The following is a 23,143-nucleotide window of genomic DNA, read 5'->3' on the forward strand; positions in this document are numbered from 1 at the left end:
CCCCTTACAGTTTGTTCAGTTAGATAATAAATCTTGCCATTCTGTAAGTCGATCTTGTTTTGTCCTTAGCTACCAGCGCCTTGCTGGTGCGTATGGGAATTGTCCTAAGGTCATATGTGTTCTTGAGAGTTATTACTAGCTAAGACTTGCTTGTGGCCTGCCAGGCATGAGAAAGACAAATTGTGCTGCCTTGCAATAGTCGAACCAGCTAATTGCCACCCCCCGATCTCTGAGGCAAAGCTGGGAATGAAAGGTAGGGAGTATAGAGCTTTCCAGCATGGTAGGAATCTCGAACGCCTTTAGAAAGCTCGGCTAACAATTATAACGCCAAGCGATGCCTTTTCATTAATTCTTTTTTGTCATGATTTGACTCCTGTTTTACTTTTTTTTAAGCGTGAATCACCAGGCACTTTTTGAAAAAAATTGATTACGTGCAGCAAAATATATCCGTCCCTTTTTTGTACTTATGTCTAGTTCTCATATTCAGTTGGACTCTTACCGCACCCAGCAGTTTGGGTTTTGCAAAAGCTTTATAGCAGTGGCCATTACATTCTGTGCTGAGGCCTCCATTTTGAAAGCCAATAATGTTGGTAGAGCACATGCTGTTGTAATTATAGCTGAACACACTTTCTCTGTCTCCAGACGTAATTGAAAATGTGCGATTGGAAGCAAACCACTTTACACACTTGTTTCTTAGCTATGTGTCATGGTGAGCACAAATTTTAGGTCCCAGGGACCCCTGGAGATGGCAAGCTAACAGAGAGCAAGCCAACAGAAGCCAGAACTATTTTCTGTTCATACAGCCATTTGCCACCACAGTGTGTAAATGTGGAACAAAATAATGACTTTGAACAAAGCATCACCCATGCAGTCTTGATTGGAACAGATGTTTGTATCTTTGTGGAAGTGAACAAGTCATTAGAGAGGGACTTCTTTGTGGTTTTATTTGTATCGTCTCCAAGATGTGGGTGGGGGGGGCACATTGATAAGTATAACCCTGTAAGCTGGCATTACTTGCTATTCCTTGGCAGTCACAGTAATTATCCCTGTTACTGCATTGGTGTACTAGATAATTGCTATATTGTACTTTGGGTACCTGAAGATTGATGACTATGTCACAAACGTTCGTGTGGCAACATTGGTTTGGTCACTTCCACTCCCATTTAGCGAGGCGGAACCATGTGCTCTCTCATTATCTCATCCCCCCTCCCCCCCTCGCCCCAATGGCAGGTCTCTCTGTGCTTATTTCCTCTTGTGCAGGCTTCGGGCACATTGAAATAAATCGAAATATTTCTCATTTTTGACTCTGAACATGTGGGGTGTCCCCCCTTGCAGAGAACATATTAAATTACCACTCTGCAATATGTATTCTATTGATAAGAAATTAATCCTGATGGTCGTCCCAGGTAGTTTATATAAATATATATTCCTTAAAGAAACTGCAGACAGAAATGAAAAAGTTCTGAGGATAGTGGGTAGGGGTGAGGGGGAGGGGGGGGGGGGCATGAAAAAAAAACAATCTTGTTCCCTGTTGACTCAACCGACACGAATACATTACCAGGGCAGCTCTCTGAGTCTTGCTGTCTCTTTGGGAGTGAGATGGGGGTGGGGGAGGGACGTCATTGGTGGGGTAGTCAGACGTGAGGAAGACTACCCTGCACTTGTCGAAGAGGGGGAGCACCATCAATCATGTGCTGCTTTTGTCGATGGGAATAATAAGTGTAGCTGGGATCCGTGCGGCAGCTGGCACAGAGTTACAAGATAAATATTGGGCCTGTACATTCTTCCCTGCCTCCTCCTTCTTCTTCTGCACTCTACTTTCGCTTTGTTACACATCAATAATGAAGGCATTTAAAAGTTGGGGCCCCCTCTACCCTTAGCTCCAGCCCTACAGACGACTCAATTCGAGCTGTCAAAAACGGAAATGCTGCCCCTGAAGATGGACTCCCTCTGTCTCCACTCCTCCTCCCTCTTTTGTCGTCTGCCTACTCGTGTTTGTTTTTTGCATTGTGTTTCTGATGAACAGCTTCCCTAGCTAGCTGTGGTAGGTTAAATCTTTAAAGAAAATGAAGGCATTGTAAAATGTCTGTGTATGATAGAACAGACTTTTCCATATAGAATTATTCTTTGCTTTAAATGTAATGAGTTACCATCCGTGTTAATGAGAATCTGATATTCTTATTTTTAATTAAAACAATCTTGATCCTGAATTCCATAACCCCTAGTGACTAAAATTAGAAAGGAAATGAAAGTCTATTTTGTGAAGGGGGAAGGTGGAGGGGGGGAGGTAGAAAAACATAGTATTTTTGATTTGTCATTAAAACGGCTTTAGCTTTCAAATCAGCTTCACTATATGCTCTCCACAACATATAGAGATAAGTTTAGCCCGCCAAACTAGAGACCTAAGTCATCAACCAAAGAAACAAATATTTGTTCATTTTGAGTGATGTTACATTTTGCAGAGGATGTTCACATGCTCAGGTATGACTCTGAGCTTCTGTACACCTGCAGGTACAATGTCATCTAATGTCTGTGATGGGCACACCCAGAAACCTTATTCTTGGAAGTAGGGCTTAAGCTGTGTTTAATTATCTTGTGCCTGCCTGGTTTTGCCTACTTTCACAAGCTGTCAAAGTGACAGTTTTCTCCTTTCTCTATATAAGGCACTTTCTTAAAAGAGCCAACGAGTCTTCAGTATGATTCTCAAAATTGTCCACAAAGCTTGGCCCGCGGTTTGCTGAAGAGTGGGCCGTCGACACGCAACCGAACCTTCATCTCCGCTCATGCTGCCTTCGCATTTCAGCCCGTACCAGGTAATAAAGTGTTTTCCCCCTCAGCCGTTAAAGCGAAGCCCCGTTTCATCACATCATTATCTCTGGCAGGCCAGCCTGGAATATCCTCATTAGGTGCGCGTATTATAGTCTGAGGCGAGCACCGGGGGGAGACCGGTCAAGGACCATCATCCCCCACGGCACTCTGGCATGCGGGCGCTTTTCATCACCGGGAGAGTCTTGGCTGCATCGCTGCGCTGGCCCCGGCTGTCGAGAGGCTCGGGCCTGGATCTGGGATCTTCGGCAGACCGCAGGGAGTCCATCTGTATCCACCCCCCCTCCCCCCCCCCCCCCACCCCAAGTAATGGAAAGCAGCCTGCTGCTGCCCAGCCTCTTACAGGGAACGTTGCGAGGAAGCCTTCCGTTTGGCTCGTTCACGATACAGGCGCAGTCCAGGTCTAAGGATGTGTTTGTGTACACTCCTAGCTTTGGAATGGAGACACTCTTGAGTCCTCTGGCATGTGTGTACCAGAAACTGTGGTTAAATGTTTGTAGAAATGTGAATGATGATGTTATATGAATGAACGGTCTTCATTTAGGTTCTGTGCAAAGTCCAGGGCAAAAATTTATCAGGAAACAATATTTGATTCATTGTGTCGAACCTACATTTTAGTTTAATGTACGTGAGCTTTCAGAAACTCTAAAAAACACAGATGTTGGCATCTGTATTATTATCAAAAAACAAAGTAATAAAAAAGCATACAGTGAGGATATTCTTGAATGCAAATGTGGCCATACCTCTGCTATGGCTCTTGCTTAACCCTTTGCATGGAATTCACTCACTTCGAACCATGGGTTGGCTAACGCGTTCTTGAAAAATTCAAGCGAGACATCTCACTGCAGCATTCCTCTCAGAAATTCAAGACAACCACAAATTTCCAGGCGTAAACATGGCCACCTAGAAACAGGCCCTGGCCTTTTCCACCGCTGACATTGTGAATAAGCACAACATTAAGTATTCTAAATTCAAGGGCTCCATAACCTGTCATTTGATACCATGGATACCAGCTGTATTCACAGGAACAGACTTGCCATCCTGTTTGTCTCGCTGTGACTCATGCCTGCATTTATTTGTGTAATTTGGGATTTTAGACATCTTTTGAAACCGAATCTGCCGTTCGTGTCTTGTACCAGACAGCTACACGTGTGAGTGCGACAGGGAAGATATACGCATAGGACTGTCAAAAGATGTAAATTAGTCACAGAGGATGTAATGTGTATGTGTGCACTCGGGATAATTGACCACATCACACCTCTTTAGATAAAATAGTCTAATTTGGAATGCATTAAGTTTGACAGCGACAAACATGACATGTTTTTACTAACAGTTCTTTTAATTTCTGTTATGACATGTATACCACTGTAAACCCATGGATTTAACAGTAGTCGGTATTAACTTTCATCGTGCCTGCAGGTCAGAATAAAAACTGAGCATGCTCGTTTTGGTAATTTATCTTGAAACGAGTCTACATTGCATTTAGGTTATGGATTTACTTTAGCAAATGATGACTTAAATCCATACCTATTATGAACCATTATTTGAACCAATGCAACATTTTAATTTATTTATGCTGAGATGTGCCCAGAGGATTCTGTCATAAATTAGGTTTGCAAAAGAACATGTTCCTGCTAGGTTTTTTTTTCTTCTTTTTTTCCCCCCAAGTTAATGCAGCAAACGATCACAGTGGAGCATAAAGGAGAAGCCTGCCCCTGGCTCTCTTTGTCATGTCCTCTGACCCGTTCCAGGAACCTTCTGACCAACATGATGGTAATTGGGATCATTAGATAATTCGCACAGCCATGCCTGTGTCCCAGTCTCGAGCCCACGAGAGCTCCTACTTAAAGCCAGGTCCTTCGTCTGGAGGAGACGGGACTGCCTTGCAATTAGTGCATCCCTCGTAATCTCCGCGCTCGCACTAAGAGACCAGAATAGAACTCAGAAGCAGAACACATGTAATGGTTTTAATCTGCTGATGGCTTGGTCCTCTCTGGCCGACTCTGATACCCGGTCTGCCTATGTTTAGGCAGATTCTGCCCCCAGTACACCAGCAGCGCCCAATTCTTTTGAGGAAGCTCGAACCTCCGAGGTGCTATTTCATTTCTGTAATTCTAAGAAGGCAGAGTGGCTTCAAGTCCTCGCAACTTGAAGCCACTCCGCGAGTGGATTTAAGTCCCCGTAACCTCGGACTGACCAGTATGAGCACCACCGTGATTTGAACACACTGTGCTCACTGACACAAAAGCCATTATGCTGTACAGTGCTTGGAGAACAATGCGTGGTTTGTGCAACCTTAAACACTAGAATGGGTGCAGGTGTGAACAAGCATCATGTAGTGAGAAATTCTTTTCATAGAAATTTCTGTCAATTTGTCCTCTGTTATTTATATTTTCCCCTCAAATCAGGAAGTGATCTGATTTCAAGGCTTTTTTTCCCCACCTCTCTCATTTACAAAGTAGTTCAGTGAGGGGTCATAAAAAACCAGTGTGTGTCGAAAAAGGGCAATGAATCATTACCACATATAAAAGATACTTAAACACTCAACAAAGATAAGTGCTCACTTCGTAGTGCTAGCCACTGCTTGACACAAGATTCCTGGTGTCACAATAGCCTACATTGAAAACCAGGCACAATAAAAGTGGCTGTTCAATATATGGCTGTGAAATCACTGAAAAGTAAAAAAAAAAAAAAATGTTAAATTGAATTATATTTTTATTTTGCCTCTATCTCTGATACAGACATCTTAGATGGTACTGGCTGGTTACCTCTGCACAAAGTTTGGGGCACGGTGAATTATTGCAGCGCATAAATTTCCTTTCACTGTGAGCCTGTCCCCCTTTTCTCCTCACGTAACGACTCCTCGGGGCAGCAGTTCACACACTCTGAACCGCCTCTTTGGGCGAGGAGTCATTGTTCAGCAGCCGTCTAATTATACCATGAAATAAAGGAAAATAAAGTACCTGAATTCACCATTCTGCCGGTCTCAGTATTACTCCAGCAGGGATAAATTAGCTTGTCTGTGGGAAAAACTTTATTAATTTGAATTGAAATATGGCCTGTTCACGCTGCTTTTTGGTCTCAGAAATCAGTTTATTACAATTTGCCCCATATGGGTTTTTTTTTTTATTCAGCGGTAGCGGCACAGGGGATGTCCACAGCTCACAAAACAGGCTTTGAATATTTCCTTACCTCATAGCTAGCGTGAGGCCCATTGAGGGAGATATGAATGGTGACAGTTGAAAGGCCTAGCCTAGCCGGGCCTGGTGCTACAGCCTGCCAGTGCACCCCGCAATTCTATTGTATCCCTCCTCAAGCGTGGGGGTATTTTGGGCTGAGGGAGGATGCCAAGTCATGTGCTTGTATTCTCTCTTGGAATTTGTTAAGGGGAGATGGGTGGAGCGAGCATGGGGAGCCCCTCATGAGAATCTTTTTTTTTTTTTTGGGGGGGGAGGGGGGGGGTAGGACTCAAGAGCATTGTCACAGCATGAAAAAATGTGAATGAACCTCATTTGCATATTCTCAATAATGAGTAAAACGCACTCTTTAATTGGTTGCATTCAAGTCGGTCTAAAATCCTGTGTTCATTTGTAAGAAAAAAAGAGAAGGGGATGAGGAGGGAGGGATGGGGGATTTATAAATGGCACCCCAACCTCATACCTCCCTCCCTCTTTCCCCTATGTGTTTCGTGTTCAGATGAGTCGCACACAGTAGTATCATAACCTGTAGTAATGGTTCACTCATCAGGCCTCTGAAGAGAAGTTGTTCAGATGAGAGGGGTTATGATCTAATTGCAGTAATGCTAAACAAATGGAAGCTTTTTCAGGTCGATTTTGACATATGGATAATTATGGTCAGGAAATGCATTCATACATTAGCAACTATAGTGTGTGGTGCTGTGGTAGCAAGGGTTTTAATTATGAACATATGGCTTTTTGGTTTTGGAATTAACATAATGGTCTTTGGAATTAACCAACAAAAGCTCTCTGTTCATTCTATAGAAAATATAGCTGGACATTTCCATAGTTTAAGAAATGATTCCTTTCTCATTTTGTATGATTAACAGTAAACTCCACAGAACAGGATCTGTAATAAAAGATTCTTTGAGTATAGGATTGTGGGATTTGATATTTTATTTTTCATGTGCTATGGGTTACCAGATGCATAGTTTAACTGGGAGCTAAAAGGTATATCAGCATCAATGTCTGCTTTAAATTTTGACTTGCATTACGGTAAATTATTTCTTGTAACTATAGAAACTCTAAGGCGATGACATAAAGTGGAAATTAATTTGCCATTGCACGATATCATAGTCTATATTCATATTCAAGAGCCAACCCATGTTTAAGTATGACCAGTGAATATTATCTTCAGTGTACGGAAGACATACATTTCTATATCATATAGTTTTAATATTTAAAATGTACGTTTACGTTCATTTTTATTAAAATTTTATGTTAAAGATGAAAGTACAGTTTCTTTCAGTACCCTTTTGCTGTTTGTTTGGGTTGACATCCTTTCAAACCACAGTGTAATTTAATGCCCCTTTCTGGTGAATCAACTATTGTGCTTTTATAGAGGTGGAATTTTTGTTATTTAGTTATTATTATAATTTATTTATAACATAACACAGCATCTTTCTGTTTTCATGATGGTACACTGTGCTATGGGTTCACCTTGGTAAAATAGCTTTGGACAGTTTTATTTGGCATTAGGTAGGCTAATTTAAGTGACTATGTGCAACAGTTGGGTCTGCAGGATTGTAAGGACTGGTTAGGAATCAAAGTTTTATTTTTTTTTGTTCAATCATTTTTACAATACCTGTATTTCGCACTGCATTCTGGGAACCAAACTTGTGCCTGTAAGCCGCTGGTGGCTCTGCGCTACCTGGTGCTATTTACATCATCTGAGCTGCTACATACATCAGGAAAACTGTGCGTTTTTAAGAACTGTTTTTGACTGTTTAGACTGGATAAGGCGTTAATCACAGTTATATTGATGTTGCCAATTAATTACTGTGCAAACCCACATCTGCACGGTAAATTAACATCTTGGTGTTATACAAAAACGTTGTGATAAAAATCTGCCAAGATACGTGAGGAAAATCTGGCAGTCCTCCCCACTCCACTTGACAAATATTTGAATTAACAAGCAAATATAGCCCCACCCTAAAGCTAAGAAGTCTTATAACTGTCAACTCTTGATGAATTAGAGTTGAGCAGAGCTGAGTATCCAACACCTGTATGCAGTTACAAATGCACTTTCAGTAGCGTGTCTGTGTGTGTGTGTGTGTGTGTGTGTGCGAGAGAGAGAGAGAGAGAGAGAGAGAGAAAGAGATCATCAGCAAAACCTGGTGTTTCCATGGCAACTTGTTTATGCCTGGCTGCTGCATCTTGTAAATCCAATTGGAGGGAGAATGAGGCCTTGTCTTCACCAAGGCCTGAATAGGTCCAGAAGTGGAAAAAAGCCGGTTTAAAGTGTGCTGGAGGCCCAAATAAGTGAAGAGGTGGGAACAAAAGGCGCGTTTCTTTCTTTCCGTCTTTCTTTCTTTTGTCGTTTCTTCCTTTCTTTCTTATCTTGCCGAGTTTATCAATGAGGATCCGTTAACCCCAAACAATAGCAGTGGCCTCACTCAGAGGGGAGATGAGTTTTACCATATTGCAACAGTACGTCCCAACACCTGGTATGTTTTACATAATTTAATTAAATATTTTCTCTCGCAGTGGGAAATGTTTGACCATTTGCATGCGATTTGATTTGATCACCACGCTGGTGTTTCAAATGAAGTTTCTCGACAGAGGGGTTTCCTGAAAGTTACTGAAAGTCTTTATTGATGTAGGCAGAAAATAGTGCAATTCAGTGTATTGTAGCATTTATTTCTGAGCAAAGATATGGTTGTGATGCCTTTATCTCAGAAAAGTTGGTTTTATGCAAATCTGCTGAACGCAGCAAAGGTTATTCATTCAAAATGTGCTGCTGTCTGCGGTCAAGTAGAACAGTCATTGGAATGCTCTTTACAATGTGGGTTAAATATTCTGTCACAAAGAACCCCTGATATTTTAGGTCTTTCTTTATTCATTTTACTTTTTTTTAAATTTGTGAAACTATTTAATTTGTGAAACTATGGTAATCCTTGATGTTTTCATGTTTGTTGTCTCATTTAGAGTAAACCATCATTATCTCAAAGTGCTGTAACTCTTGTGCTCGCAATATTCTATTAATTTAAGGAGATGAGTCTTTGATTGAGTGCTGCAATCACCATATGTCTCCTGTATTAAAGCCTCTTCTCAGACCGACTGATTATGTCGTTGCATGCCAGGCAAAGATGAGGTGTAGGACCAGTACTTTATTATGCAAAACAAAATCCCTAAGGCTGTGAACACTTCAGGCACAGGCTGTTAACAGCATGAGATTTCAGGCATCCTGGGAAGACAGTAGATTACTCCATTAATTAAATACAAATGTCATTTTCTTTTTTTAATTTTATTACATGTACTGCAGTGTCAACACAATAGTTTTTCGCTACCTTTTTTATTCGAATTCCTTTGCAGTAGTGATGCTTTATAACACATCTCTTAGTGGAAATATTGATTATTTTAATGGTCATTCTGACCAGTAGCTGTGTTCATTTTTGATCAATCGGTGCATGCTACTTTTAACTCTATAGGTCTATGGTGTTATACGTTACTTTTTGAAGAGGAACTAATTGCACACAGTGGCCATTGTATCAAGGCAGCTGATTAACTAGAGATTTGTATTTATAGCTGGGTTCCAGAATTAGTTTTTGGTGCTGAGCATTATTTAACAAAGGAAATAATTCTGCGCTCTGTGTAGTGTTGCAGTAACACGCCATGTAATGTTGCAGTAAGACTGCATGTAATGTTGCAGTAACACTGTGTGTAACATTGCAGAAACACTGTAGTCTCTGAAGGTTTCTAGCATGTCCTCCTTGATAGTTCGGTTCATATTCATATTCATATATTCATCCTGATATGGCTGATAGCTCTGCTTATTTTTAAGATTGTCCTATAAATTGGGACCTGACAGTCACTATCTTTATATTATAAAAAGATTAAATAAATGAAATGAAATACAATCATTCTGCACAGTGTAAATCTGATCTTTTTTTGATAACAGAACCCTGTGTGCTCAGTGAACGCATAGACAGTAGCACCATTCCTAAAACCCTCATTGGCTGTAGTAGATAAAGCTGTAATAATCACGTTCTTCTGCAGAGGAGAAATTTCCATTGAAAACGCATAAAAGGATTTGTTAGACGGCAGGGTGAATGAGATGGCTACCGTCGAGCGTGCCTGATGGATATGCTAATTTGGCTTATTAATATTCATTACTTTCTAAAACACACATAATACCCTACTGTGTCTGCTGATTTTTGTTCTGAAATAATTGTAATAAAGGGGAAGAACTCTGACTGCCATGTCAAGCTGTCACTCTTGAAACGCATTACCAAAAGAAAGTGGTCAGAGATACTCAAAGCCCAGACTAATAGCAAAGATGACCTCTAATCTGTTGTGTTTGTGTCTGTCTGGAAATAGTGTGTCTCTGCTTCTTGTAGCAGTCTTGACAGTTTACTACACGACTGGTTCTGTTTGTTTAGCCTCTTGGAAAGAGGTCTGTATGCTTGCTTTTCATAGAGGTGGTAGTGCTTTTATTGAGAATTTAGCTGTGGATGTACAAGCTTGACATTTCTGGGTATTTCAATGAGACTCACAGTCTTAAGAGTTTCCCAATAAAATGTCAGTTGTGAAAATGCCAGTGTGCTTTTAAAAATATATGTCCTCTACATTTATATTTAGTGTGATGAACATGGAAACAAAATCAGTGAGAGACAATGTTGTTTTCCTTATTGATTTGTCAGTGTGCCAATTTGTGGTCCGAAATGACCAGTGAGAAAATGCTGACAGGTTTTTTTTCTGTTCTCCTTTTTGGACTGATTCTGCTGCTCCAGAGTCCTGCGATTGGGTACTAAGGCCCGACAAGAAAGACTGACCCTGCATAATTTCAGCAGAGGGCGCTGATGAGCAAGAACAAGAGTGGCCTCAGTGTGACTGTTCCTTAGTGAAGAAAGGTGTGGTTGGTCTGTAGCTCAAACAAGCTAGTATTTGTTTAAACTGGAGCACGAGTTCACCCAAAGGCTGCGTAAATGCAAGTGAACTGTTTGGTAAGGGCTTTTCTTGATGAGTGCTGTTGTTTCAAACACTGTACTTATTTTGCCTGACAACATGAAGGTGGCTTTGAGCTTGTTTAGGTTTTCTTCTCTTTATTTCTATCCCCCCGGTCCTCGTATTTCACTTTAACTACCGCCATACTCCGTATTACCATTTAGACGGCAGGAGGCAAAGTGTTTGTTTGGGGAAAGTTTAACGACAGAGCCGCACTGTTTACCGACTTTGAAGAGCGTGTTTTCATCGGCCTCCTCACCTTTCCCATCAGAAAACACCTTCGGAAACAATAAAGAAACCGAACGCCGTCACCCGATAGCGCTCTTAAGAAGCCTCGGGATAAGGGCTTAGCAAAGCAAACAGGTTTCTGAGGCTATACAGAGAAGCCTGTGTTATTCATTTAAAAAAAATGAGAATGGAATGAAACAAAGAAAGAAGGAAGGAAAGGAAAGAGAAAGAAAGAGAGCCACGCTGGGCCTTGAGCGACGCAGGCTGGGGTGTGACTCCGGGCTGCGCATCGTCTGCTTCCCTGACAGAAGGAGCGACGCTCGCCCTCAGGAGAGCGTGCGACCCTACTCACAGCCTCCAGATAGTGGAACGGGCTCTGCAAAGGGTTTGGAAGCACTGCAGATCCTAACGCGTCTGCTCGTTCAGCCACATCTCACCTGCTGCTTTTACAGTATTCCTACTGCAGATTAATGCAGCCACTGCGTATTGCACCAGTGCTCGCATCAGATCCTCATCAGGTTCTCTGTTTGTCTCCATCAAATAACGTTTGGTAGAATTTTGATTCTAATAAAAATTTGACAGTCTCTCAGCAATTTTATTTTCTCAAGAACGTGAATTTCTACGCTTGACTTAATGTAAAAGAATATTAATTAGGCTACATTATTAATAATCTATCAGCAATCCATCTCATGGGTTGATTGGCGATATGAGCCCTAATTAGTGCTTGTGTTTTTTTTTTTTTAAATTGTTTTTAATGAAGTTATTGTGATTCAGCTGTAGGCCCCGGTGAACAAGCCAACCAAAACTGCATGCCGTGAATTAAAATATCCGAGGTTTACACGAGTGTTGTATGTCATTTTGCCTGAAATCCAAGATTTAGAAACTCAACATTTAATCCAATAATTCAGTGAAATCTCGTTTAAATACTAAGGAAAGCATGTTGCTTCTGTAGGCAAAAGCAGTGCCAGAGCCACAGTCTGCTTCTTTTTTATGTGTGATTATTCTTTAGGAAGCGGGAAATGTTTTGATCAGATCTCCTGTCACTCATGCTGAAAGGTTTCAACATGGATTGCGTGATGGGTTGTGTTTAAATATGTAGGCCTTGCCCTAACCCTGCTCTCCATTTCAGTTACTTTAAAAACTGTGCTTTATTTAATTTCCAAATGGAAACTAATGACACAGAATGTCAGATGAATTCAAATGATTAACCTGAAGGGTAGACACAGGCCTTTGAGAAATGTGAAAGCTCAGTAAAGGAAATCTACAGTTAACATCACAATCATTTTTCTCTAATTATTATCAAATGAACACTTGGCATTGGGAAGATTGGCTCCAGTGCAAAGTTATGTAAACTATATTTAAGTTTATGCTCATGGACTTTTCATGTGTTAGAATAGATCACATATTGGTTTGATGTATTATTTTTGATACTGCCACAATGTAGACGTGTAATTGTACTGTAAGTCTCTTGCAATTCCATACCTGTAGAAATTCTGCACTGCATTTCCATAATCTGCTGCCTCAATGAAATTTACTTTTGTGGGACAAAATGGCAAATACACACCCATAATAACCATATTGCATGACTTTGACCTGCTGCACTTTATGGAAAAGCTATAGTACAGGCTTGTAGTTATTTTCTTTTATGAATCTCACAGTATTTATGAATACTCTGCTCTGCTCAGTTTTGGCTGATTTCTTTTATGGATTTTATATGCATCAAGTCATAGGACTACCAGAGGCAGTTTAAAAGCTATATTAGCAGCAGGTTTTTAACATGAGGCTCTTCGAGTAGAACTATTACCGTTCTATTAAACATCAAAGTCCACAGCGAAATCAGAGAGTCCAGGAAGCCGATGAAACAGAAAAGTTGTTTTCAGTCCGAGTCTGTAATCACGGACAAAGGGAGAGGATTCAGTCTCGCTAGGAGTTCATTGCTGAAACTTGGGTCTGACAGTGCGGGAGAGGGGGGGGGGGGGGTCATGTACGAATTTCAGTGATGTGGCACTGAGCGTTTCCACATTCCAGCAAAAAAACAAGGAAGCAGGAGCTAGACGAGAAAGAAACGTTATGGAAACGTGGAATTCTATTTATAGCCGCCCAGCAGCGGTAGGACACATTGCGAGATGTGGAGCGCCATCGGCTTAATCGGCGTGGCTGGTGATGAGTAACGTGGGCTGGGAACTGGGTCGCGCGCCGAAAGCGGCGACTCCATCTCTGGTTGTTAAATCCGTGGCACACTTCGCATAGGCGAGGAAAACGGACGTGCGCTTGTGATTACGGATACGCGCGGTTGAGGAAGCGGGAGAAACGAGGCGCGCTGTTAACTTTGACGCATTACGCAGAGGGTGCGTAACGATGCGCTTACTCTGAACGTCTCAGGGGGAGGCCGTCGGTCGCGAGCGTGCCGACGCAGCGCGTCACACGCGCCGGGCTCTCGTGTCGCTCGGCCTCAGGATTAGCGCGCGCACCGAGAACCTCATCTGGACGCGGCTTTATTTCCGATCAGTCTCATTAGGAGCGGGAGCAGCAACAGTCAGCTGGATGTCATTTCTGAAGAATGACAGACACTTCCAAGGGCCATAAAGTCTATCTTCTGCCATTGCTCCAGTTCGTTTGTTTACCATTAAAATATTTGCTGTAACAAACATGGCAACTGGGTTTTTTCTCCCTTCTGATAAGAAACGATTTTTTGAGTTACAGTCATTTAGCTGTCTCTATTTAATCTGTACAGTGCAGAGTACTTCTCACGGTCACTGCTGTAATAAGTCAGGACCCTAGACTACCTAAGCTAATCACTGGGATAACCAGGCTAACATGGGTTAACCTACTCAACAATTTTAGCAGTTTCAATGAACCTATATACTAGAAACTAGTTTAGTTATGTGTACCTCGTCAGAATATGCTTTTTATATCAGAAACAGCATTGATTAATTGGCATCACAAAGTTAAACTGCAATAACAACAATAATATTGCAGTTTACCAATTATTATTATTAGTAATAATAATAATAATAATAATAATAATAATAAATAATAATAAAAATTGACATTGGCATGATAATAACTGTGTTCAAACATAAATAATGAATAAGAAACAAAGCCTTGTCAATAATTAAAAGAGCGAGTTAAAATCCTCAATTAGTATGCAATGGAGCGTGCTGTTTTGAATTAGAGAGAAGGACATCTGAATGAATTTTGAAGATGAGGCATGGAGGTGCCATCTGCCTATCAGGGCAGCCTTTCTGTCATCCATTTCACCTCTGAAAGAGCGGATTAAGTGCAATCAGTGCCAAATTGGGCGCATTTCACGAGAGAAGCAGTTCCCTGTTAACATCCACACAGGTTATGTTTGGTTTTTTTAAGACATAAAGACAATTTTTGTTTACTGAGTTGAAGTGAAATTTTGTTACTGTTATAGGATAGATTATTTGATTTTATCTGGGGGAAACCATAATCCTCTTAAGACCTTTGTAGAATACCTGTGGAATCTACTTTGTTTCTCTGAAAAATTGTTGATTTTCATTTTCATTGTTAGGGGATAGATTGCTAAGAGATGCCATTCAAGAGAAAGAATTGTAGAAGTTAGTTAATGAGCTTATTATCTTTGAAATATGTTCACAATACATCCAGAAACTTACCTTTGCAGATAATAGGAATTTCAACTGGAGATTAGTTGCATACCAGTAATGTGTCTGTTTACTGATTTCCTTCTGAAAAGGAAATTCAAGCAACGCATTTCCAAACCATGCATTAATTCCTTAATTTAAGTAGTGGGTAAATTGTCACTTTTAATTTTATTCATCCATCATAGTTTGACTACCAAAACACCAGTATCCTGAAGTGGTTGGTGTTGGCGGACCTCTCTGGCAGTGGATTTTGGAGCCAGACACAGAAGATAGGAGGACATGCATTTAAGTTCCATTTAAAGCAATTTTGGTGCAGAAATTTATGCATACTCAACAAGTTATATGGCAGCAAGTCAAAATAAAACCTAGCTATTTTCAGAAATGTCTCCGTTTGAAACAGCAGGCTACAGGGCTCATCAAAACACAAGCTATTTCTAGAACGCAGTGTACTAAAGGCTTGTTTGTGAACTGGAATAAAAAATAAAAAGAAAATGTTTTTAATCATTCGCCACTTCTTATTTTACAGGTTTCAGTCAGGGAAAGGACTTGTCATTTACCCTGAGATTGGAGACAAGCTGGATATTATCTGTCCTAAGGAAGATATGGGGAGACCGTATGAGTTCTACAAGCTGTACCTGGTGAAGAAGGAGCAGGCAGACACCTGCAGCACAGTCCTGGACCCCAACGTACTGGTCAACTGCAACAAGCCGGAGAAGGACATCAAGTTTACCATCAAGTTTCAGGAGTTCAGTCCAAACTACATGGGCCTGGAGTTCAAAAAGAACGTCGACTATTTCATTACGTGTGAGTAGCTAATTATTATTATTATTATTATTACTACATGTTCCTTCATAAGGTGTTTTTCAATGGTGTGCCTGTGTTAGAAGATTGATTCCCTCCACCTGGCTGTTTGTTACACACACATAAACACAAGCTTCACTGTAATTCATCCTTTGCTGATGGCTAAAGAGCGTAATGCAAGTGCAGTCCTTTCTGGGAGATCCTGTATACTGCCATGCTTGTTTTTCCCCGAATCTGAAGCTTAGAGCAGGACATGGCAGCACAACAGGATTTAATTTGCTTTGTCTTAGGATTAAAGGTCTCCCTGCGATGCGGGGAGCTGCTATTTGTGCATCGTAGGCAGACCTCATTTTTTGGAGCACAAAGAGTAGCACCATTTGATTCTCTGAATGAGACCTTTATGCCACCATTTGATTGCTGCACTGCGAGAAGCTTGAAAATCCTGACTGATTGCTTTCAAAATGCAGTTCTGTGAACATTTACTTATGGTGGCCTGACTCGATAGCATTCTGCTCTGAGGGGGACAAAGGTGTCCACCATACGGGGTTGACCCATCGCACGCTAAAGCCGGTCACCACGTTGTCCAGGAGCTTGCTGGGACCCCCAGTGCAGATCACCGCTTTTCCTCTTCAGATCAGAGTCAGTTCTGTCAGGCTCGGTCAGTTGCAATAATACTATAACTCACCAGCGCAGGGGTCAGCACAAGTCATGCAGGTCTCATTTGTTACGTTACACATCGCTGAGTCCAGCTCATTGGCTCTGACATGGTCACGTGACACCACTGCTTCACCTGACTCCACAGCCCTTGGGGACTACTTTCCTATCCCTCGAATCCGGAGGGTCCATCTTACTGTGACATTACAGACACGGTGCAATGTCAAGTCCTCTCTTACATGAGTTGTCATGAGGCTGGCCTCACCGACACAACTGCTTAAATGGCTGTCACTCACGAACACGTCTCAAAATGCCGCCGTTTTCACAAGTGACGTGTGAGCAGCATGTAAAAAAGTGTAGTCCTAGTCATACTTTTCAAGGCCAGGCCTTGAAAACAAAATCACCCAGGTCTTATACAGTATGAGCAGATACAGACTCTGTTACACCCCTTCAATGTGGTGCGGTTCTCATCTCATATATCCATTCATAGCTCATTATTATTATTATTACTAGTACTTTTACAATAACCATATTTTGGTAATCTACATTTCATCAAATCCATTTGTTCTATATTTAAATGAAAAGTGCAGCAAAACAAAAATAAATATAATACTGCGTTTCTTTTTTGTCTTGATTTAATAAATATGTAGCATCTGTCAATGTACAAATACGTTGTTGACCTATTTTCAAACAGAGTGAACGGTGACAAAATGGTATTTTTTTTCCCTCAACACATAAAAACCGTCTGATTTACTGGCACTCCTGGGCACTAGACAGATCAGATCGCTCCAGTCTTTATCAAACACACAGGCCTACTTTTTCACCCTTTTCAATGTGACAAAGCATCTCTAATTGCGGCTCACGGAAATTACTCTGAAAACCTATGATATGCTTATTGATCCTCCCCCCCCCCCCCCCCCCACGCCTTCGCAAAGAGGAACCGCTAATGTGGTACCGCAACTTAATGAGGATATTGGGCCCTGTGATCTCTGGAGACTGATTAGCACCGGCCTTTAAATTTGAGATGCAAATGGCTTCGCTAATTCAGGTGTTTTTGAAATCAAAGCAGGGTTCGCCGGTTTAGAACATTAGCGCCGCCGAACGTGCTTTGTCTCCCTGGCCCTGGGGTTTGTGAAAGGGGGGCCTTGGAAGGATCTTTGAGGATTTAAGCAAAGGGGCTCAATCGCTTAGCGCTCACCCCTCGAGTGTGGATTTCAAACAGGCCGTAATTGAATGACGTGGGCTTTTCTTTTACCTATATCTTATTAAAAAAAAGGGTCGATATTGATTACTCTTTTGAAGCACAGAACTGGAGGAGGCCTTCTGTTCTAGATCCAAAACCAGCCTTAGTTCACGGAACGCGCAACCCTTTTATTGTCTTTAAGCGTTTTAAGTTCTTTTTTTCCGTCTATAATTGTGTAGCTTGTGTAGGAAAAACCTGGGTGGATGAAAATGGGTTAAGGCTACTTTCTGTGTGAAGTGTGTAAGGACGGCATTTTGTTTTTATTAAATTAGACAAGAAATGCACTGAAGCAATCAGTTTTCAGGTTGGTTTATTTTATATAGGCTATTTTTTTTTTAGGGACCCCTGTTTTTTTTTGCTAGGACTATTTTTCTTCTATTCCTTTTCTTTCAACTCTTGCTAAACCCTTTTTTCACCCTTTTCCCATGCCCTAAATTTGGCAGGCATGTCCGGCATGGCTGCAAATTTATTATGCATGACACTCATGCAACTGACATTCTAGCACCATTTGCAAAATTGCAACATTAAAACAATTATTATGGCCATCTCGCTTCATGTATATGCACCAAATCTCTTCCACATGTCTACCTCCTCATGCTGAACAAATAATTTCATATAACCCATAGTGTCTGCCAAATTCAATTTTCCACCATTTTGAATATTTTGCAAAACAAACATTTTTTACTTCTCCTAAAATGTTTTGCCCAATTCTCCACACATTAGGCATGTGTGATCCACAGCACGTCTGTGCATTAAATTGCAAAGAACATTTTGATATCTGCAAAGATGGCTGCAGGACTGTACTTTCAGTTTAGCAAAAATGGCTGACTACTCCTAACATATGCATATGGCCACAAATTTACTGCAACAATTCTTCAGGGGATGATAGATTGCCATAGTGTGGATGAGCATGCCCGGACATGCAGTGCTATAGTGCAATATGTAAGGGCTCTTTTTACAGAATACTGATTTGCATCGGTTCCATACGGCCACATTGTATGAAATTTGACAGGAGCCCTGACAGAAAGCTGCACTCTAACAGTCCTGAGAAACACTTCCCCTCAGTCCAAGATTCTCAGAGATAATCAAATATGAATATGCAAAAATTGTGGAAAAGATATCTAACCACACACACATTTGATCACTGTTCAAATTTTGGAAATATGCAAATTGAAAACAGATCATGTGTATTGCATTTTCTGCACCTACCACCCAAGGTAGCGCTACAGCTCCACATCAAAATAGCAATGTTCAAATCATTATTGCGATACAATTTGCAATACACACCAAAGTTGGTATGATTTCCCAGCCACAAACTGTAAGCTGGTTAACTTGGAAGCATCATAGACTATAACTGCACACATTTCTGCAAAAACTGTGACATGACTTGCTTTCACTTTGTATGCAGGTCAACTTTTGTAAACATGAGGACTATATCAGAAAAGAAAAAAAAAAACTTCTCCCATCTCGATAGCACTGTTGGGCAGTGGGTTATATTATGATTCTGATTGTAAATGTGTCAGTGCTTTATTGAATAAATAAATTATTCATAGCATCTTGATCATAGCTTAACTTTTCTGTCTTAAACCAACTTGGGGAAGAAATTATCCTCAGTAATTAGCGTTTCCATAAACTGCCCTAAATGTAGGCAAGAGCTGCAGCATATGCACAAAGACTGTAATTAACTTCATACAAGATTCAGCATTAGTGACTCTCTGTGTGTGTTCACTGAGTGGTGAATGCTGAAAAACCAACTGTGTTTGAACCCAGGGAAGATATCCATCATAATGTACAGTGTAAATCTGTAATTTATGAGTAGCATGCATTCCTTGTATTTCACATTACATGACAGGAAATGGGCACCTCAAAATGGCACTTTTGCTCCAGAGGGGCAAATGGGCTGATGCTCCAGCAACATTAGGACCTTATGTGTGCATGTGCTAGACTGGGAGGAACAAAGAACTGGTCCTTGCACTCTCTGCTTGTCTCCCTCTCTCTCATTGCAGCTTGCAGTGCACCCAATCAACATAACTGTGGTATGAAGGTGACTAAATTGTTGCACAATTTCTTTTATTTTTATTTTTTGCAGAATTCTCAGAAAAATATGAATTGCACTCAGGGCTCTGCGGCTCACCCTTGGCGCTTGGCCCTCAACATCACTGCTTGCAGCTATATTTGTTTTTGTTTCTTCTTCATCTCAAACCAACTGACCTTGAACACAAGAACTGTTGTGAGCATACATATTCTTTTGGGTAGCAAATGTTTCCATTAAGTTCCACATTATGATAGAGCATTAAGTGTGTCTATATTTACATCAGATCACTCACTTTGCTAATGCAGAGCAGCCAACTTTTAAGGGTCTGCTGCAGTCTCATGAGATGCAGTTGGCTGATACGGTAATTTTGCAGCCTTGTAAACACACTGAAACCACAGCTAATATCTTTAATAGGCTCCAGTGTGATCAAAGATAAGCTGTAGATAGCTGATGGTAGCGTCCCCAAACCCACAGAACCGGTGACTTGAGAAGATGAGAGCTTGTTGGTATTATAAATAATGGGATAGATTATCTCTGTTGATTATACATTGGAATGAAGATAAGTGGCAGGTTGCCTTTATAGTCGGCTCTCTATAACGCTGTGTTGGGCAGTCCTTTTGCATTGTGCCCCCAGTGCATTGTGGGAGTTGCCGTCCCTGCTGTCTGAGAGGAAACGGGACACCGCATGAATATAGTCCCCCGCAACCCTTACTTTCCGCAGGGGGTGTCCCTTAACCCCAGTACCTGTTTCACTGCACCCAGACTGGGGTTGGGTGGTTGGGGTCACTGCACCCCAGCGGGGGAATGCTGATGATAGCCCCCCTGATGTAAATTCCAGGCCGGCCACCATTTGGTGGGTGGAGGCCACAAGCACGAGGTGTCCGGTCTCCAAGCCACAAAAGGGACTGAGGGAGTAGTCATGCTGAAGCAATTGCACTCCCCAAATACAGCCAGATGTATTTACTCCCAATCTTCCATGCCTGTTTCCAAGCTTGTCCTCTGGTGCTCTTTCTGTTTATGCCCGTTTCCAGAAATGCACACAGACAGACAGACACACACTCACACACACACACACACAAGCACACATGCACGTAAACGCACACACACAAACATGCACGCCCGCACACACACACAGACACGTGCACACACACACACACACACACACACCTACACATGCACACGCACACACACACACACAGTTGTTTTTGTTTATGAGCTGGGAGGGTGAAAGACGGAAGGAGTGGGAGGGGGAAGCTGTTGACAAGGACCTTTCTAATCTAGACGCCCTCAGACAGTGAGCGAGCGTGCCCTATATCCTGTGTCGTCAGCTGAACATTGATTTCCTCTAGGCCGGCTGTGGATAAGGATGATGCGCGGTGACAGCTGCCACTCCGGCTGCCCGGCCCGAGCAGAATCCCGCTCGTCGCTCTGGGATCAGAGCCGATTTGCTCTGCTCCCCGAATTTCGAGCTGATGCACAAGACGGGGAAGGGGCGGGAGGGAGGGAGGGAGGGAGGCAGCCGGTTCAAAAGAAAAGGAGAGAAAGAGAAGAATAAAAGGTCAAAGTTAAACCCCATCAGAATAGGAGGCCAGAGGGTGTATTAGGCCCTCTCAGAACCGGCAGGGAAGTCTATATTGTTATGGTGGTGAGCTTCTGAAGGCTTATCGCCTGAGCTTTGATTGATTAAATCTGAATTGTTCCTCTAAATAATTTCTATTGTATATAATATATTATTTATCCTTTATTGAGCACACATGCAATACATACACAGTATAGGCTATATAGTTTGTTTGTATGTGTTAATTATGTGATATTTGTCTTTGCGTATCGCACTGGTAAATTATTTTCTATTGTGATAATTTTCAACTTTTCTGCTTTGTTATTTCTCCTATGCCATTACAATCCCAGGGATTAATTAGGCTAGTCTGTGTTTTTGCTGTTGATAAGCATACAGTATTTTCTTATTAATGCATGCCAGGTGTCCAATTGTAACTTCTCTGGGAGAGCTGCAGATGCATCATAGTTTATAGTATTGTCAGTCTGGCGCTGGCTTTTGTGTTAAAGGATGCCGGGTGACTGATTTGACACTCGAGGCATAAACTTAACCCAAACTTGTAACCCAAATCCGCTTGAGTCCTTTGAAACAGGATGCTCATTGTCATTTTCATTGCGCAGCATGGACAGTTCCAATGGTGCATTTGTGTCTGAGAGGGTCTCGCATTGTTGGGAGGTATAGGGATTTCATGTGGAGTCAGCGACTAAAATGACACTGAAATAACATTATCTTGGCCCACGAAATTGCTTCCTTTGTTTCTCTAGAAAAATCTTCTCACAGCAGTGTTCAAAGGGGGCGAGTTAGGTATCAGTGCAATTTTCTAAGAAGACCACACACACACACACACACACACACACACACATGCACAGACACACACACACACGTGCACGCACGCAAACACACGCACAAAGCGCGCACACTCATGCAGTACGTACACAAACGCGCGCACGAGCACACATTCGAACTCACACAAGTGCGCGCTCACACATACACACACGCACACGTACGTACACCGTCTCCCGCTCGGCTCCTCTCTGTGCGACTCGGCGGGTCTAGCATTTCACCGGCTGAGCGGCTGCCATCCGGGATGAAACGCTGCCGGCTCGTCTGTGCGGCAGGCAGGATGGCAGGCGTCCCCGCGCGGTGTCAGAGGCCCAGCTGCTGAGCTGCGGCTCGGCGGACCGCGGTGACACCCAGCGCTTCTCCTGCTTTCGTTGGCGCCGCGGCCCTTTTTTTCCGCAAAGCCCTCGGACACGCCAGGAGACATTTCGAGCTACCTTTAATCAGCAGCCAACCTCATAACGCATTGGGTCGCAGCCCAAAGCCGGTTCCATACTTTTTTTTTTTTTTTTTTTTTCTCCCCTCCTAGCGGGAGACCTGTGCTGCTTTGCAATTCGAGTGCACGGAAACATCTAGTGGAAACTGTCAGGTTTCAGGTTTTTGTTTCAAGGGCTTTCCGCATGAATTCTTTAAAAAAAGTTTTTTATTCTGCTGCCAATTTGAAGGCAAGTGTTTTGTGTAGTCATACATTTGTTGTTTTCTTTCATAGTTGTCAACAGAAAATTCTTTATGTAATATTGCCAGCAGGCAAAAAAAGACTTAATGAGGCTGAGTATATTGATAGGTCTCATAGGTCTTGCTGACATAATCTCTAAATGTTCCTGTGAAAATGATATGAAGGCATATATATTTTGGAACTGATCTATTCAACATGTACTTTGTAATAACCTGTTGCGTTGTTAAGCATGGATAAATTTATTACATTTTTTTTTGTTTTTGTTTTTCATAACGGGAATGTGTCAAATATATGTCTATGCAGTGCAGCACAGGAAATGGTATTAGCCATCCCTGTTTCAGTGCAAATTTAAATAGTTTTGTGTTATCACAGCTCAGTACAGAAAATCTATCGGCTCTGCGTAGATTATTATCTTTGGATCCCATGGTATCTCCCTACGCCACCCCCCTCCCACCGCTGTGTGTAGTCAGTTT

At 41.9% G+C, this 23,143-nt stretch overlaps 1 protein-coding gene across 1 annotated transcript in view; it reads left to right on the forward strand.

Moving 5' to 3' along the window:
• LOC135262959 (ephrin-B1-like) overlaps positions 1-23,143 on the forward strand; it is an 80,155-nt gene that overhangs the window by 22,952 nt on the left and 34,060 nt on the right. The window contains exon 2 of the mRNA XM_064350430.1: positions 15,393-15,670. Within this exon, the coding sequence (XP_064206500.1) occupies positions 15,393-15,670 (278 nt within the window). The remainder of the gene's footprint in view (positions 1-15,392; positions 15,671-23,143) is intronic.

The sequence above is a fragment of the Anguilla rostrata genome, chromosome 9 (genome assembly GCF_018555375.3).
Source record: "Anguilla rostrata isolate EN2019 chromosome 9, ASM1855537v3, whole genome shotgun sequence".
NCBI lineage: Eukaryota > Metazoa > Chordata > Actinopteri > Anguilliformes > Anguillidae > Anguilla > Anguilla rostrata.